The sequence below is a fragment of the Beta vulgaris genome, chromosome 3, assembly GCF_026745355.1.
Source record: "Beta vulgaris subsp. vulgaris cultivar EL10 chromosome 3, EL10.2, whole genome shotgun sequence".
NCBI lineage: Eukaryota > Viridiplantae > Streptophyta > Magnoliopsida > Caryophyllales > Amaranthaceae > Beta > Beta vulgaris.
The window spans coordinates 11817341-11836299 of NC_079204.1; the positions used below are offsets into that span (position 1 = coordinate 11817341).

The following is an 18959-nucleotide window of genomic DNA, read 5'->3' on the forward strand; positions in this document are numbered from 1 at the left end:
ATTTTTTTTAATAAATGTTTGGAAACAATTAAATGATTGCTAAAAGCTCGTTGCCATTTGTTTGTGTAAAACGACATTTATAGACATTTTAATATATTAGTGTAGTATTATTATTAGAGGCAAAAAAAAGTCATTGAACATACTCTTACCTAATCCTCTAAAGAAAAAGCTCTTATTAGGAGCATTTTCCTTTTGAGAGTTTTTATTTCAAAACTCTATTTAAAACTCTCTTCTACCAAACACCCTTTTCAGAGTTTTTGACCAGTCAAAACTCTAAAAGTGGTCCAAAACTCTCTTTTTGCTCCAAACTCTAATTTTCAAACACCTTCTAATGTTTGTCTTTTGCTTACTTTTTACCAGTCAATTTAGCTATATTCTCTCATCATTATATAGAATAAAAATATATATTAGTCTGACAAGATCTTATCAAATTTGTCTCAATATGAGATTTTCAACTATTAACATTTTTATTATTAAAACGAATTTATGAGAATATATAGTAATAATGATTTAACACTTTCTTTGATATTTTTTTCGTAAAGGAAGAGAAAAGAAAGGAAGAGAAAAGAAAAGAAAGGAAAAGAAGAGAAAAGAAGATACCTGTAATTTTCAATATTTGGTATAATTAGTGGATTTAAGAGTTATCAGATGTTTGGTTGTCACTAGTAAAAGAAAGGAAAGGAAGGAAATAAAAAAAACATGGGTAAAAGCTTGTTAACTTTTTTTTCCAATCAGATTCCTCCGATTTTGGAAGGAAAAGAAATCAAGGATTTAGGAGTATTTTTTTTCCTTCCACTTCCTCTCCTTTTCAATCAAACCCCTCTTATTTCTTTTACCAAATATGCGAAAGTTTATTTTTACCTTTCCTTTCCATTCTTTTCCATCTAAATCCTTCCTACCAAACAAAACTTGAAGAAGCCAATTGGGAAACGTAAAAATATGTGGGCAATGAAATTAAAACAGGAGAAGTATGATGATAAATTGATTAATTTTATTAAAGTTTGAAAGATCCCCTCAAAAAAGATTAAAGTTTAAAAGATGTATGGGGTTGTCAAGCTAAAGGACAGGTTTGTCCTCGCCGTCATATTTTAATTTGCTTATTTTCATAAATAATAAGAAAAGTTATGAAAAATTCAGAAAATTTTAGAAAAGTCTAAAAAAGGTTAAAATAAATTTTAGAAGAAACCAAGAAAGTTAAGAGAAAATAAGAAAAAGTTCGAGATAAATCAGAAAAATGTAGAAAAAAGACGATAAGATAATTTAAGAGAAAAGATAAAGAGTAAAATCCTAAAAAATTAGCATGAAACTCATCAATTTTCATACAGTCAAGTTTATCTCAAAGTGGGTATAATCGAGTTCTAAAAATTATACTCCCTCTCTTCCGTATTTTTTTTTTTTTTTTTTGACAAAAGGTAAAATAAAACAAACTAGTATTAGCTTTTCCTTGCTTGTGTAGCAAGCTTATGAGCTAATTTTACTTCTGATCTAGCAACTTTTATACAAGAAACAAACATGAACCCTTCTGCTATTCTCCTAATATCTCTAATGATGGCATCTATGTTTTGATTTGAGCGTTCCTCGTTCCACTAGTAGAAAAAGGTCAATTTGCGTCGCCCCATTTGCGTCGCACAAACACGGAAACGACGCAAAAACAAAATTTGCGTCGCATGCTCACTGGGGTACGACGCAAAAGACAACACACAAGCATCAGGTATGAGTGATGTGCGTCGCATCCTTCCTACCTGCGACGCATACGGACCATATGCGTCGCACCATCATGAAGGTACGACGCACATCGCTTGAAAATAAATGAGGCCTATCTGCAATGTGCGTCGGATGGTATGTAGAGTGCGACGCGGATAATTGGGCCCAATAATATAGACACGCGGATAACTTGTACACTCCTTTTTATTTCCAAACCCTACTTCATTACTTCCTCATATCAGCCGTCATCTCTTCTTTTCTCTCTCCTCCTTCTCTTTTTCCTTCCTCATTAGTTCATTTTCAGTAACTTCTCTCCTTCCTTAAACTTCTCTCTCCTTCTCATTTTTCTTTTTATCCGTTACATTTTTATTTTCATTCTATCATCCCACATTTGTTTTTCTTCGCCGAAAAATCTGCAAGTTCTTCGTCAGATTCGTCAGATTTTTCAAGGTGCTTGTTGGCGGATTCTTCACTCAACCCTAATTTCGCTCAACCATTTTCTCAGTTCAAGTTCTCTTTCACTCAACTCCGTTTTCCGGCCATTCGGACGAACGAACGAACGAACGAACGAAGGGAGACATTCGAAGAAGAGCTGCGAAGAAAGATTTTCCGCGACTACACAGGTTCTTTTTTTTCATTTTTCGATCTGATTCATTTTTTTCAACTACTTGATTTTTCAACTACACTCGAAATCGCGATTTTCGGCGACTACACAATCGCCATTAAACAACTCGATTCCAACTACTCGAAATCGCCTTTTTTTTCATTTTTTAGATTTGATTTTCGATTTTAATTTTCAGATCTAAAAATACGTTTTTTCATTTTTAGATCTAAAAACTAAAAACTTTCTACTGATGACCTTTTGTTTTTTTTTCATTTTTTTCCGTTTAAAAAACACAAGCAGCAGGTGCTTGGTGGTTAACGAAACAGATCGGCAGCAGCAGCCAGGAACATAATGTGGTTTGGTGGTTCATGAAACAGAGCAACGCGCACTAGTGTAGAGCACAGAGTCTTTGTATTTCGTTCCTTAATTCGATTCAGTTAGAACAATCTTGTATTTTCTTGTAATTTCGATTCAAATTTACGTTCCTCATTTCATTCTTGTACTTCTTGTTGTTTCGATTCACATTGTTTCGATTGTATTTCGTTGTTTCGATTCAGATTAATGCAAATCATTATTACTCCCATATTTTGTATATCGATTTTATTGTTGTGGAGTTGTATATCTGTAATTTTATTTTATTGTTGTGGAGTTGTAATTTTAGTATTTTCGTTGTTTCGATTCAGATTAATGCAAACAGAACGTATCCTTATTGATTTTCCAGTCATGAACGTTTCTGTAATTAATTTTCTTTCCCCTCTCAAAAAAATTTTTTTTTTTTAAAAAAAAATACCAATTTGCGTCGCACGTATCCCAAGGTGCGACGCAAATCACTCATCTGCGTCGCACCCAAGGAGATGTGCGACGCACATTACAGCTCTATGTTGGCTGGGCAGACTCATCTGCGTCGCACCGTATATAACGTGCGACGCAAATAGCTACTTAATCTGCGTCGTTTCCACATACGACGCAGATCGGTTCTTAGTCATTTACGTCGAGGGCTTTGGCGTCGTACCAGGGTCCGACGCAAATAGGCGCTTCACATCCGACGCAAATTGCCTTTTCTGTACTAGTGTTCCTTAGCGCTAGAATGACTTCCTGACTATCGGAGCGTATTACTAGCCCTGCTGTTCTCCACGCCATGTCCGAGATCGCCTTGAGAATTGCGTAAGCTTCTGCTTGCGCTGGTGAGTTAGCGAAGATCTTATGCGCTGATTCTTCAGCCGGATCATTATTTGTATTCTTCCAAGCAATTGCTGCTTGCCATTCATTGGAACCCGCTTTCTTCTTTCAAGCTCCATCTACAACTAATGTTTGAACATTTCTTGTAGTTCTGTCTCCTATTGTCCACTCTAACTTACTCGCGCCTTCCTCCCCCTTACTTGATACCCTATTAGCTATAATGTGATTTGAGCTATTTCCTTTCTTTGTTTTCCTGGCTCTTATCGCATGATCCCTGATTATAGACATTATCCTCATCGGGTTTGCCTTATCTCCCTTAAAGGTCACTTCATTTCGGTGAATCCAAATACCCCACAAGGTTGCAATAAAGTCAAGTTCGACACTTCTATCTTCTTCTACCTTCCTCTTTCTGAATAGATTCAAAAAGTTTTTGATCCATTCTTGGAGTTTTAAGTGATTTCCATTCATTGCCACAATTCCCAAAGAGCAACTCCAAATTCTTTGCGAGAGAGGACAGTCCCTGAACAAGTGTTCGAGAGACTCTGATTGTTGCTTGCAAAAGCAACAAATGTTGTTGATATCTTTTATTTTCCTCTTCTCGAGATTGTCAGCAGTTGGAAGAGCTTTATGAAAAATTTTCCATAGAAAAAGCTTCCATTTTGGAAAAATATCCGATTTCCATAATCTGGCCCATGAGTTCGAAGGAGTTACTTGTTCTCTTTGACCCTTGTTGAGGAACCAATACCCGGATTTAGTTGTATATTTCCCAGATTTTGTTTGCGTCCACCCAATCTCATCCTCTATCTCCTGATGGGGGATGTGAGTGGCAAAGATTTCTCGTGCATCACTAGGATTGAAGAGTTCCCATATAACCGACGGTTTCCATTTTTTGTTCTGATCAATAAGGTTCGAGACCCAGGTAAGCTGTTCACGTGACTCATGAAATTCCGGGACTTTAGGCTTGGGTGTAATGTTCACAAGCCACCTATCACTGTCAATTCTTATCGACTTCCCGTTCCCGAGCTTCTTATATAGTCCTTCTTTGAAAGCTTTACTAGCTTGGAAAAGGCTGCGAAAGGCATATGACCCTTTCTTTGGCTCTTCATTGTCCATGACCATTTGAATTGGGTCTTTCTTGTACTTGGCCGTATACGTCTTGTGGATTAGGGAGTCTTTGTTTTTGTGGATTCGCCAAGCTTGGATAAAGAGTAAAGCTTTGTTCACATGAGCCACATTCGAAATTTATGTTGCTCTAGTAGTTCACGTTTCCTCCAATAAATCGGTTTCTTTTCCATGGAAGACGACCACCAGAACTTTAGTAGCAATGAGGTAATATTTCTTGTGGTTTTTACTGGAAGGAGATAAATAGAGATGATGTTAGAGGCTAGAGCGGTGAGGATTGAATTGATTAGGATAAGCTTTCCAGCTGGGGAGAGAGTGTTGAATTTCCAAGTCAGAATTTTGTTGGCAGTTTTTGAAGTAATATCATCGAAGACTGAAGTGGTTCTCCCATCTACTTCCATCGGGCATCCTAAATATGATCCTATTTTATCCTTGTCCTTAACTCCTAGAGGCTTCCTGAGGATCCTTCTGAATTTCGGTGGAGTGTTAGGGCTAAAGATGACATGAGACTTATCGAAATTTATCTTCTCTCCAGATTTCTCACAAAAGGTATTGAGAACATTTTTTATGGCCCAACAGTTTTTGGGGTTGGCTTTGAAGAAGAACAAGGCGTCATCAGCAAAGAATAAGTGTGAAATTTTTGGCCCATTTCTTGCTATTTTTAAACCATTAAGCTCCTTGTTACTTTGCATCTGAGAAAGGTTTCGCGAAAGTACCTCCATACAAAGGATGAAGATATACGAAGAGAGTGGATCTCCTTGTCTGAGACCAACTGATGGTCGAAACACTTTTGATGGTTCTCCATTCACCAATATTGAGTAGGACACTGTAGTAATACATTGCATGATCCATGTTACCCAAATCTCTGGAAAGTTCATCCTTCGCAGCATTATTTCCACAAACTCCCATCTGATCTTATCGTAAGCTTTGCTCAGATCCACTTTTAGTATCCCCGCGAAGTTATTCCCTTTCTTCTTCTTTCTAACCCAATTAGTGATTTCATGAGAGATGAAGCAGTTGTCCGCCATTTGTCTGCCTGGGACAAAGGCATTCTGGAATTCGTCAACTATGTCTCCCATAATCAACTTAAGCCTATTGGAAAGAGTTTTGGCTATAATTTTGTACGAAGAATTACAAAGACTTATAGGTCTGAAGTCTTTCGTATCCTGCAGTCTGTCTTTTTTAGGGATGAGAGTGATGAAGGTTCGATTTTGTTCCTTGAGCAAGAAGCCTGAGGAAAGGAAGGAGTTCACACTCTTGATGACATCTGATCCCACAGTTTCCCAGTTTTGCTGGAAGAAAGCCGGCGGAGTGCCATCCGGACCTGGTGATTTGAGTGGTTTAGGACTGAAACACGCTGCTTTAATTTCATTATTTGAGAAAGGCTTACTAAGCAGATCAATATGGGACTGTGACAACGTAGCAACTGGTAAGAAGAAAGGGTCATCTAACCGGAGTGTTTCTCCACAGTTCCTTCCACATTGATAAGTTTCCTTAAAATTTTCCAAGAATAGTTCTTTTATTTGTGCTTGGTTCGAGGTCCAATTTCCCAGCCCATCCTTAATAGCCTTAATTTCGTTTCTCGCAGCTCTTCCCTTGACACTCTTGTAGAAAAAGGCTGAAGATCTATCTCCCAAATCATCCCATCTGGACTTAGCTCTTTGTCTCCAATAATCAGCCTTTAACTCTATAGAGTTCAATGTATTTGTCCTATATGTATGTTCCTTTTGCGCCTGATCAAAAGACCCAAGACCTTTTTGTTGTTCTGTGAGATTGTTATTGATGTCGACCCAGTTTATGTTGTGTGCCTTCTTAAAGCTAAGGCACCACCCTCTGACACTCCTGAGTGAATTTTGAATTTTCCTTTGGAGAACAAAAGCTGGCGAACCTTCATAAGGTCTCTCCCAATCTTTCTTTACTAGATCGCAAACTTCTGGGTGGTGTAAGCTCCAATTCCTATCTGTTTTTTGTGCAGTTTTCAGTACACATATTTGAACAATAATAACTTGATATTAACATCCAATAAAATTATAAAAATTTAATTTTGTAAAACAACAAACTTAACTAAATCTCACATGACTAGGGATGGCAATGGTGCGGGTCTGGGTCGGGTCCACCTGGACCCAGACCCAAACCCGTTTATTTTTCACAGACCCCGCCCCAGACCCGTTGGGTCTAGATTTTTCAGACCCAAACCCGCTGGGTCTAGCGGGTCCATGGGTCCTTACTGGGTCCTAAATGGGTCCTTCTTAGTTTTAAGTTTTCATCACATTTTTAAATATATTAATTAAAAATTTTCCCCCTAATATATATAGGTTCTTGTATCCATGGTTAAATAATTCTCTAAATAAAATTTTAAGAATTAACTGATAAAATGTTACAACTTATAAAGTTAATGTCTCTCATAAAATTTTAGAGTTTAAGTAAAAAAAAAAATTCTAATATGTAAATGGGTCCGCGGGGCAGGTCTGGATCTAGCATATGTGGACCCGGATCTAGACCCGACCCACGCTCTTCGAGACCCAGACCCGACCCGGACCCATTGGGTCTAAAATTTCTAGACCCAGACCCATATAAATGGGTCGGGTCCTGTCGGGTCTGGGTCGGGTCCAAGACCCATTGTCATCCCTACACATGATTATATTTTATATATATATCAACCAAAATTCACACTCAAGTTTCTTACTCTTCAAATGAAATTTTCCAATAAGTAATAGATGAAGTACATACGTATACAATAGTTATTCTCGTTCTAAAAAATTTAAAATTAGTTTCGAAAATATCATAATTTTTATTTTTGGAACAAAAAAAATCATAAATATATACAATCGTGAGATCTAAATATATATTCTTGTAGTGATTGAATATACAAATTAAAGATTTAAGATATGTTTGTTAGATAAATTTTCAGAGATGAACTGAATAACCCCTCCTTAGTCCTAACTCCTAAGTCATATCGGAGGAAGTAAAAAAAAAAAAAAAAAATTACTTCCTTGTATTATTCAGAACCTAAAGAATAATAAAGGATAAGGCTTTTGGATTGAGTCGACTCTGGAAATTGTATAAGAGAACAATACGTATGGCCAGCAAATTGTTGATGAATTATGCATTCATGTGTCCTACTCGTCCATAAATCTTGAATATAAAAACCAATACTCCTAATACACATGGTTCTATTATTGTAATAGTATGCATTCGATTTTGACGTTGATATTTGACAACTAACTACTACTAGGAGTCTAATTTTTCATATTTTTGGTGGTTAATTCATTTTGAAAAGTCTGGGTTTAGAATGGGTTGTTACTATGTTGACTAATCAAATTTTGAGAGACTGGAAAAGAGAATTTGAATGCAATCAAGATCATGATTCAGTTCATGGTATTAAGTTTTTGAGTTTGTCATATAAGAGATTGTCAACTTTTAAATTAAAATTAGAAATTTTCTCTAGTTATTAAGCCCGGGATATGCCCCGAATAAGAAAATTTTCATTTATTAATTTTGATATGATAGCACTAAATACTACTTGGTCTAGTGGTTAAAACTTTAGTACATGAACTTGAGGTCACAGGATCAAAACCTATACTATGCAATTTCTAATTTTTTTATTGTACATGGATTACATGATCTAGAACTCCCTAGGGAGAGCGCCACGTGGCACTGTTCCTGGTTTACGCACGCCTTTTAATATATTAGTATAGATTAGGCAATGATAAACCCAATAGTGACTAGATTAATTTTTTTTCGGTGACTAGTTTAATCCATTTAATGACTAGGTCTAATTTTATATTAAAATTAGACGGTCTCTTGTAATAATTTTTGTAGGTTTTTAAACTCGGTTTGAAACAAAAAAAAATATTGTGGGTCGATAATGTACTACTCCGTATTTTTTGTAAGGTATTAATTAGAATTTTTAAAAAGGTTTTATTTACTAAAAAGGCATATTGTTTATTATAAAAAATTTTAAATAGGTTTTTATAATAAATTATAATCCAATTTAAATGCTGGATCTAAATTTACTAATTTTTAAACCAAATTACTTTGTCTAAAACAGAATTTAAAATATTTTAAAGAACAAATCCAAAAAGATTAAGGGCCTGTTCGGCAAAAGTAGTTGTTGGGTAGCTGTTGGCTGTTGGTTGTTGGAGTAGCTGTTAGCTGTCGGCTAGTAGCTGTTAGCTCTTAGCTGTGAAATTAGTTGTTTACAATATAAGTGTTCGGTAAAAGTAGCTGTTATGCTTATATATGATAAAAATAACACATTTTTAATTAAAATATTAATTATAATTGTATGATTAATTACTATATGGTTCATACTAGGATGAGAGTTTCCTTATCAGTACACTTAAATACCTCGTTCGTCCCTTCTTTGTTATTAGATGAAGCAATCTACGTATCTAACCTAACCATGAATAATATAAAAATATTAATGAGAATATAATGCACGCCATCTACATATCTAGCAGACATTGAAAAATATAAGCAGAACGAAAACAAGAGAGTTAGTTGATAAAAAAATTATCTTTGATAAAAATGAGAAAGTGGGATTTTTTATCCTTAAAAAGTGGGATTTTTTTTTCTGTTAATCCAGAAATTTTATCCTGAATATATGATATTATATTAATCCCAAATTTTTATCCTTAAAAAGTGAAAGTTTTTCCTTTGAAAAAAAAAAAGAAAAGTAGAAAGCTACTTACAGAAACTGAACGCTATAAAATATAACGTTTGGGAAAAGCTATCCAAAAGCTTATTTGAAACTCCAACAGCTACTCCAACCTCTACTATGACAAACACTCAATTAGTATTTTGACTTAGTCAAAACACTAAAAGCTAATGAAAAAGTTGTTGTCGAACAAGCCCTAAGAACTCCGGCGCAAACTCACGCCAGTCATTGGTATAGTTATCAAAAGTTTGGTCAATTTTATTTCTTCTATCTTCTAATTAATTTAACCTTCTAGATCATATATCTTTGGGGATAATTTATATTTTTCCCTTAAAAACTACTTAATCTTAGTTAAATTTATTTTTCTTTTTTTATTTTATTAAACTCATCTTTTAGTTTTCACGTCCTAATACAACTTTATATAAATAGGCGCCTTCACTCCTCATATTCTCTTAGGCAAAATTTCTTAGGGTGAGATTAAGAAAAAATTAAGGACATATGACTAAGTTAATAAGGCTTAATTAGTTTTAATAAGGATATATTCATAATTTCACACTAAAAAATCTTTACCAAAAATAGAAAAAAGTAAAATGTTGCATTTAATTTAAAATTATCGTTTTTAAAAACTATTGCATTTAATTTGGAATGGAGGAAGTATTGAAAATCAAATTCTATGTTCAGTAATATGTATAAAGAGGTGCATGACTTGCTGGGCTGGGCCTTTAGGTCTTTGTAGCAAGAGATTGTGCTAATATAGTGATCATTATGCATTTATGCAAGTATGTTGTCAGTTTTGTCACCATAGTGCTTGTGAAGTGATAATAATGTGATAACTGATAATAATGGCTATAGTTTGTTTGGCGTCATTAGAACTTTGGTTTGCGTTCTCCATTATTACTAAGAACGAAACATAATTATCTGTATAATCTTGTTAGATTTGATTTAATATATATTATGTAAAAGTTAGGTATTGAAAATGTGAAAACACAAGCAAAATTGTTTGAGTTGTACAAAGACTTGCACCTAACATGACCGATTTAAGTTACGAAGGCGAGTTGTTATATTACATGGGTAATTGTTAAGGCGAATAAGACAAAAGCTCAATTTTTCATGTATAGTAGATGCGCTAGGTAATTCTATACCAATATTTCTTTCTTGCAAATATTTCTTTCTTGCTCAACCAATCCCTCTGAGCAGCGACCTTCGAACCTCAAACGTAAATGAACTATTGGAGATGGCAGAAGCTCAGAAAGACTATGTTTCAGCTAAAGTCACGTTCACGATATTTTGACTCCTTTAGACTATTATGTATTTCTAATCAAATCAAAATAAGTTTGATTATCTTCAAAATACTACTAGTAGTCAAGTATTTCGAGTAAGACCACAAAAAAGAAAAGAACAAAAAAGCACAGTAATGACATTGATATTGATCTATTATTAATAACATCGAAATTACACATAATGATAACCACAACTCTGACATAAAACAGCAGGATCTGTAATATAAAAACCTTGCCCAAAAAAAATGGCTCTTTAAAAACTCGAACAAAATAAACTAACAGTGCCATATTTTCTTCTTATATATCTCGGATCTCCTCATTCTTCCTTCGTTTTCTCAACCACCTTGAGCATGTAGCATGTAGCATGTAGCATGTTGCATGTAGAAATTTCTTTCTGACATAGAACAATAGATATTTCACAAATGAAAAAATTTGCAGCCTAGTTTAAGTTTTACCAGCCTAATAATTACCTATAATATATGGGATTAAATCCATATTCGAAACTGACTACCCTACACTTGGAAGCAAAGGTACTAAACTTATGCTCTAGACGGAAAATTAAGCACCTTCATAAGCTGCTTCTAAATACAAGGGCTTAACACATATACAAGTAAGGGATTTACAAAAAATTGCAGACATAGACTTTTACAGACAAAATTGGTCCCAAAGAAGATGATGATGAAGCGTCTTCCTCGGCGAGCCTTGTACCAAAAACCACTTGTACTTGCACTCCTTTTTGTATGAACCTTCTCATATTGTATATATTTCTGAAAGGTTCTGTTTTTTTCTTGTTTTTTTTTTTAGGATAATCATATATATGTAATGTTAGAATTTACTTTTCTAAATTGTGGTTAAACTAGAGTGAACTCAGCTTCCAAGTCACAAGTTCCTTGAGAAATTCCATGACCTGCAAAAAGAATATATAGTAAAAATTAGTAAGATTCTTGTATATAAATCCATGTCAGGGATTAGCAGAAAAAATCAATTCTAAGGGAGTCGGGGCATTATAGATTTATAGGTATGTTACTTGGACTCGAGTGCATATGGCACACAATTTTTCATGTGCAAGTCTCTAATCAAGTATTTTATGAAAATTTTCCATGATTATGACCTTAACTAAAATGTTGAAGTGTTCATACTCGTGTTGTAATATCGAGGATCTAATATCGGTATTTAAAGTAACATGAAAAGCCCGAGTAACATAGGTTATAAATTATAACATGATCTGGAAATCCCTTGAGATTAGATGACTTCGTATTTTTAACCCTTAATTATATCTGCAATGGAGTTACAATGATGTAAAGTACTCTTATTGCATTAGGCATTACTTACCTCTGATGGTTCCTTCAGGGAGTAGAATGCATGACTTTCTTTGGGAACAGAAGACACCAAAATACCATAACCTCTATTTTCCTCTCTCAGGAACTGCACTTGACAATAATATATGGATTTAGAAAATACTCGTAATCAAACAACTCATATCCTATTCATCTTAAGCACAAATTTACCTTGAATGCATCCTCATCAGTTCTGTCATCCCCAACATAAATTGGAAGCACGTCATCACAGTCATTAAGCCCTGCAGTAAATTTCCATCATCAGGTTAAAAAACATACAGTTGCTGATCCTGATAGTGTTCTTTTTTTTTTTTCTTTTCCTTTTAGTAAAAAACTAATAATTTAGGGAGGGAAGAAGAAGATTCTCACCTAGTGAATCAAGTAAGAATTCCACAGCTTTTCCCTTGTTCCAATCAATCACAGGACGGACCTCTAAAACTTTCCGCCCATGAGTAAGTCGAAGACGCGGGTACTCTTTTAGTATAGCGTAGACACGCAGGGCAATGGTCTTCCAATCCTATCACATTAACATGAAGCATATTTAGCACTAGGAAAAAGAAAAAAGCAAACCAGAAATGCTAGTGATGTGACTTGGGCTTTGTTTGGTTGGATGGATGGGAGAAGAAAAAGAGGAAGGTAAGGTATAGGGAGAAAAATGTGGCATTCCTACCTTTAGAAAGGAAAATAATTTCCATCCTTGGGAGGACTATTTTCCACCCTTTACAAACCAAACAACGGAAAATGAGAAAATAACTATAACAGGAAAATGTTTCCTTCCAACCAAACACTCCCTTGGGGAAAAACTTTTACCTTTTCAGCTACATTGCGGTAATGAACAGAAACACAAAACTTGTTGTTCTCAACCGTCGCACCCTTAATTTCTTTAGTAGTCTCAATAAGGGATGTAAAAATCTGCATTAAATTTGAAAAAATAAAATCATTTTTTTACTATGTAAGAGCAGTGCATGGTTCATCACACGTGTTTAACTAAGAAAAACGATAGCATTACCTCCTCGATCATAGACACAAATTCACTCGCAGGCTGGAAGAGGACAGCTTCCTTACCCTGCAGCAGTTAACAAACAAAATGGAAAGTAGATGTCAGCAATTTCCCTAATGGTCTATCTTTCCCAAACTAAACTCTCCTGGGTTGTTTGCTAAGGTTATGAACATATACCTGCTGCTTGTCAGTTAATTTGACACAGTTAGGGTGGCCGTTAAAACCAGCAGAGCCTTTAGCAGGGCTCATAATATCCATCCCGTGGCTACCAGCATAATAAAGTTCACTCAATCCTACAAATTCATAAACCTGCATGAACAACGCGAGCAGGTTCAGGACATGCCAGCGAAATGCAATAACTGATGGTTAAAAATGCAAGAACTGAAAGAGAGAAATGCAAAAATTACATTCCACAAAAAAAATACGAATACCTTATCACGACTTCTTCCACTGATTATTGCAGTTGGAAACAGCTTGGCAACGTCTTTGACAGCAGAGCGCATCTGAGGAAGATCATTGCCAGTCAATTCAAGGGCTATTTAAAGAAAAGAAATTTTAAAAATTGATATAATGTCTACATCTTGGTAAGTGAAGTAACTAATACTTACATCATCAGACATAAAAGCTAAGTCAGGATTATCTACAATGGGTGACAAAGTTCCATCATAGTCTAAAAACAATGCAAGCCTCTTGCCCTTGGCAAAATGTGTGATTTGCTCGAATGATGTGAGTGCTGATGGATAATTGAGCTGTAAAACGAAAGAAATTCAAAATATTGCATCAAGTAAATAACAATGGACCTAGAGATCAAATGAAAAAGAGATTTACATACCGTCCATGAACGATAAGAAACATCAACATCAGATGAATCTTGATCAGCATTAGTATCGTAAGCAAACTTCTTTGGTGGAGGAGAAGAAGATTTCATGGAATCCAGCCAAGCAGCAGTACGAACATCATCTAAGACACCAGTTTTCTTCCTAGGAATCGACAAGAGCATTCCCGTTGCAAAGAGTGCTCTTTGTGGTTGAGGTGAGTAAGGCAAAATACTAGAATGCATGCTTAGTCTCGACTTTTTGATGGGTGCAGGATCAGCAAGAACAGGAGTTTTAATGTCCATTGGATCCAGTTTTGTAGCAAGTCAAGAGTTTTAAGACAAACTATTTAGAAGGGTTTCAATGAAAAAAGGATTCAAGGAGGGAATAATAAGGTGAAATTCAATCTAAAATAACAAATATATGTTTTATCCAACTGTTTTGTCTATGAAAAACCACTTCTTTAGAGTTTTCTTGTCACTGTTTGGCGGGAAGCAGTCCATCAAGCACAGAGATCCTGGAAACTGATATTGTTTAGTGTGGTTAGCAAAAAAGAAGTATAAAAAAGAATGTTGCTAAAACACAGAAAGGGCAATGAATTATAGTAGCAATTGGTCCCATACCTTCTCATTTCAGAGACAGCAAAAAAACACTGAAATTTGATCTTCAAGGTTAAAAGAAATTTTCAGTTCCTCTGCATCAAACAAGACGAGCAATAAGCAACACTATATTACCAACTAGCTTGAGAACAAAACATCGTGCTATCTTGGAATCACACATCTATTCATGATTGAAGACTAATCACAATGCATGGAATATAAATACTCCCTCCGTCCCAATTTATTTGCTACATTTTGCCATTTAGGGGTGTCTCAATTTATTTGCTACATTTGCAAATATTTCCATATATAGTACATAGGTCCCACACTTTATTTACAAATTTGCCATCACTCCCTCCTTGGTTTTGTAAATGTTTCCATATATAATACATAGGTCCCACAATTTACCTATTTGCTTTTTTGTTAATTTCATTTTTGTCAATGGTCCCCACTCCCTCCTTGGTCTTTGTGAAAAAGTGCTTGTAGTAAATAAATTGAGACGGAGGGAGTAATAGAAATCGAAGACCAAGAGTCCAAGAATCAGTATTTAGAGACCAAATTACAAGTTCAAGCTACGAGACAGGAACATGTGAAGACATGAGGAAACAAGAATCAGAATTTAAAGACATGAGGAAACAAGAATCAGGATTTAAAGACATGACATGTTGCTTCAACAAATAGTAGTACCACTTAGTACAAGCTAAGTAAAGTGAATAGAAAATGAAAAGCGAAATTCCTTTGGAACGTTATCATTGAAATGGAATCAATGAAACTACTATACCATTATGGACTATACAAAGCTTAATAAGCTCAATAGTAGTTTCTAATTCTATATAGTTGAACTTTAGAAGGCTAAAAATAATTGCTTTGACATCAGTCAATTCTCAGTTCCCACATACAGTTCAAATCGTCTTCAACCTAAGCGTGGTCCAACTTGCCTTCCCACTTACAGTTAAAGTCATGATTAACATTAACATCTAGAGGAATATCTAATTGCTACTAATGATAACAACTCAATAATACTCATCAATTAACATGAATTTGTTAAATCCATCTGTCTCCCAATCATATAAATGATTGTTAGCACTTTATCATTATACCAATACCACTATTACCTAATTTGCTAAACCTAGTGGGTACTAAGACCAAAACAAATTGAACTATTACATGGAAATAGTATACTGCTGGCCTTTTTTTAAACAAGACTATCAAATTGCATTCCCCTAATCATTCTTGTACCGCAAATTTGGTAACACTGATCAAATCCATGGAAACTTCATTTCAATTGATTATGAATAAAAGAACAAGAGACACAAACACATGTGAGATCCCTCATCAAAAATCCAAGTTATTGTCTTAACAAAATACGAACTTATGAGTTATGTCCTAAAAGTTGATATGAGCTGGGTTACCCTCCCCACCTATGTTACTCCGACGCCTTCATTTACCTCAAAAATCGGGTGTCATGTCCGACCCGACACTTCACTTGGATACTTTATTTAAAACTAAAAACTTGTCTTTTTTCTACAAAATAGCCGAGTCAGACACATGGAAACCCGTATCCGAGTAGACACTCGATCCGTGTCTGAGCAACATAGCTCCCCACATCAAGTAAACAATGGATATGAGTATATGACCTACAAAAATTCATTCATGACTGTACATCAAAGATGCAAAATTTGGGAAGATTCATTCACACCACATACAAGAAAAGGAAAGGGTGTCATATTTTCACATGACAAAGAAAATAGTGTAGGTCATTCTTTCAGTCATGTGAAAGATCAATGACCTTTGGAAACAATATAAGCTACCATTTAAGGGTAAGGGTCCTACAATTGTAAACCAAATTATATAAAAATTTAAGGGGTAATAGAGTCCTAAAAATAAAAACATGGTATTATCATGAGACGCCAATTGTATTTTAGAAAGGAAGAAATAGATCATCCATGTCAACATCATTTAATTTCTTTCTCATCTTCTCTATTCCCTCTAGTAAATTATAGAAACAAGTGGTCTAAAATGAACGACAATAAGAGGAAAAAGATCAAGAACAAAAACAAACATAAAAAGTTGGCATCAAATGAAACCAAGAAACAGACATGAAGTGGGCCTTTTGTGCTAATATACTAAGAGATGAAAAGGTATACAGCTACTTTGCCTTGGATTTAGTCTCAATATTTGGACAAAAAAGACCCAATCTTTGCAATATGAGAAACCCATTTAGGCATATCTTGTCATTTTCTATGTTACCTTTCCAATTTCATTCCCTTCTGAAAAACTATGAATATTACAACTACAAAAGACCTAGAAAATACCCCCTCCCAAAATGTACAAAATTTCACACATATAGTATAAAATTCAAGCAAAAGATAACCAACTTCCATTAAAATGCCATGTCTGAAAATGTAAACCATGAAAAAACAAGATATACCCACAACAAGAAACAAAAAACCCACAAAATATTCTAAGCAAAAACACCAAAAATGTCAAAAAAAAAACAACTACCCACAAACAGAATCAAACAACCGATATACAAATTTCTTGATAAATTTACAAAAGATCAAAACTTTGCAAATGAAAAAATAAAAACAGAGGATTTTTAGGACAAACCTGAAGTATATTTCCTGGAAGAAAAATGTGCAAGCAAAAAAATATATTGGCAATGCAGCAAATAAATGGAAGGAAGAGAATAGAGAAAGCTTGATTAGTCAAAGCTTTGAAAAGCAAAATAATAGGTGAAGGACAGAAAGAAGCCTAGAGACAAACACAGAGAACGAGAAGCAGCAGAAGCAGAGAAAGACAGAGGAGACGTACACCACCCAAAAATGAAAGAAGAAAGAAAGAGAAAAGAGGAAAAAAGAAGAGAAACACCAATTTTGGAATGGGTTTATATAAGACTTTTTGGAAATCAAGAGTCGTGGTCACCAAGTCAATAACTTGCAACTTTTCTTATTATAAATTTAATTTCCATGGAAATGTACCTAAGTTTTTTTTTTTTATATTTGTATATTCCTTCAACTAACCACCTACCTCTATATGCCCTAATGTCACCAACTGATTTTTTTGGAGTAATATAAAGTCTAATTGAGTGTATTTTTAATACACGTTTTTTTGTTTGTTTTATGGGGTTAAGTTTTTTATTACACCATTTCCTTTGCAAGTACATTGTGGACTAATTGATGGGTATGGTTTTGTAGGTTGGAAATAATGTTTTGTTTTTTTTATTTAAAATACGTTCGATCTCACTATCATTATCTAAAATTTTATTTAGAGATCTTAAAAGCTATATATATATATATATATATATATATATATATATATATATATATTTTGAGGAAAATCTTAAAACATATATGATATACTTTATAGTTTTCATCCATTCTTTTTTAATTGCAACGATTTCTTATTCAGAAATTTCACATTAATTGCAACGTAATTTTATTTGGTAATATCTTCTTCCTACATCTATTCTATCACGTGGGTCCCACTTATTATTTATCTCTTTCTACGTGATTTTCTTACAAAATGTGTCAAAAAGTGATATTTCGATAATAATGGAGTGGAGGAAATATGTTTTGTCTTAGGATATGATCCTTTTTTGAGGAAAATATATGATGTATCTAATCCCATAATAAACTTAACATTGTTCACACTTATACTAATCATGTGTTATTTTAATGTCAAAAACAACTTCTAAGAACCTGCAATTGATATCAATAATTAATCATATATCAGCTAATTAGGAGTTTGAATTGTGTTTTTATTCGGTGGACTTGGATTTTATGACATGTTGATGGGTGACCTTTGAAGTGAAGGAAAATGATGAGCAATGATAAATGTCTAACAGTTAGACATTTATAAACATCTAATAGTCATGTGGCAGTATACAATTGGGTGTAAGGAAATTTGGATGAAGTCACATGTCATGATGTTGTTTGTCGAAAAAATATTACTTTTGTAATTTTGAAATTTTTATATCTCAAATAATATGTTTTAAAAAAATAAAAAATATATCATATTCATATATTTTTATTCTCTACAAATAGACATTTATTTTGATATAATTTCATCACATTTTTATTTTACCCTACTCTAACCATTATTTAGATTTGTTAAAAATCAACACAAACACTATTTGTTTATACACAAACACTATATGTTGTGTACAGAAACAATATATGTTATGTACACAAATACTATTTGTTATACGCACAAAAAACTATATGTTTATCATGAAATTCACATATATCTCAAAAATATATTTTAAAATATAAAAATATAAAAATATTCATATATTTTTATTCTCTGCAAATAAACATCCATTTTGATATAATTTCTTCATATTTTTATTTTACCAATATTCATATATTTTTGTTACCTACACAACATATATTGTTTATGTACACACATATAATGTTTGTGTATAAACAAATAGTGTTTGTGTATACACAAATAGTATTTATGTTGATTTTCACAAATCTAAATAATTATTAGAGCAGAGTAAAATAAAATAGTAATGAAATTATATCAAAATAGATGTCTATTTGTAGAGAATAAAAATATATAAATATTGATATATTTTTTATTTTTTTGAAATATACATTTTGAGATATACAAGTTTCAGAATTGCAAAATGAATATTTTTTTGGACAACAATAT

At 33.8% G+C, this 18959-nt stretch overlaps 1 protein-coding gene across 2 annotated transcripts; it reads right to left on the reverse strand.

Annotated features, from left to right (window-relative positions):
• Positions 1–10684: 10684 nt before the first annotated feature.
• On the reverse strand, positions 10685–17319 carry LOC104906608 (trehalose-phosphate phosphatase A). 2 transcript variants are annotated; one of them, XM_010695383.4, is made up of 12 exons: positions 16911–17319; positions 14325–14395; positions 13719–14218; positions 13495–13635; positions 13318–13389; positions 13064–13195; positions 12896–12952; positions 12697–12798; positions 12256–12403; positions 12058–12128; positions 11882–11974; positions 10685–11456 (listed from the first exon to the last, which is right to left on the reverse strand). In XM_010695383.4, the coding sequence occupies exons 3-12, from the start codon at positions 14004–14006 to the stop codon at positions 11406–11408; spliced, it is 1155 nt and encodes a 384-aa protein (XP_010693685.2). In that variant the 5' UTR covers positions 14007–14218; positions 14325–14395; positions 16911–17319; the 3' UTR covers positions 10685–11405. The 2 variants fall into 2 exon arrangements, with proteins under 2 accessions (XP_010693685.2, XP_010693684.2); XM_010695382.4 differs by having other exon boundaries at positions 13719–14225.
• Between the last annotated feature and the right edge of the window lie 1640 nt (positions 17320–18959).

Bases quoted from the DNA above. Each gene is read 5' to 3' on its own strand.
- LOC104906608 (XM_010695383.4), bottom strand. From the start codon at position 14,006: ATGGACATTAAAACTCCTGTTCTTGCTGATCCTGCACCCATCAAAAAG. The intron at 13,636-13,718 runs GTATGTAAATCT...TTCGTTTTACAG, and splicing joins TTTCTTATCGTTCATGGACG to CTCAATTATCCATCAGCACT. The intron at 12,953-13,063 runs GTATATGTTCAT...TAACTGCTGCAG, and splicing joins AATTAACTGACAAGCAGCAG to GGTAAGGAAGCTGTCCTCTT.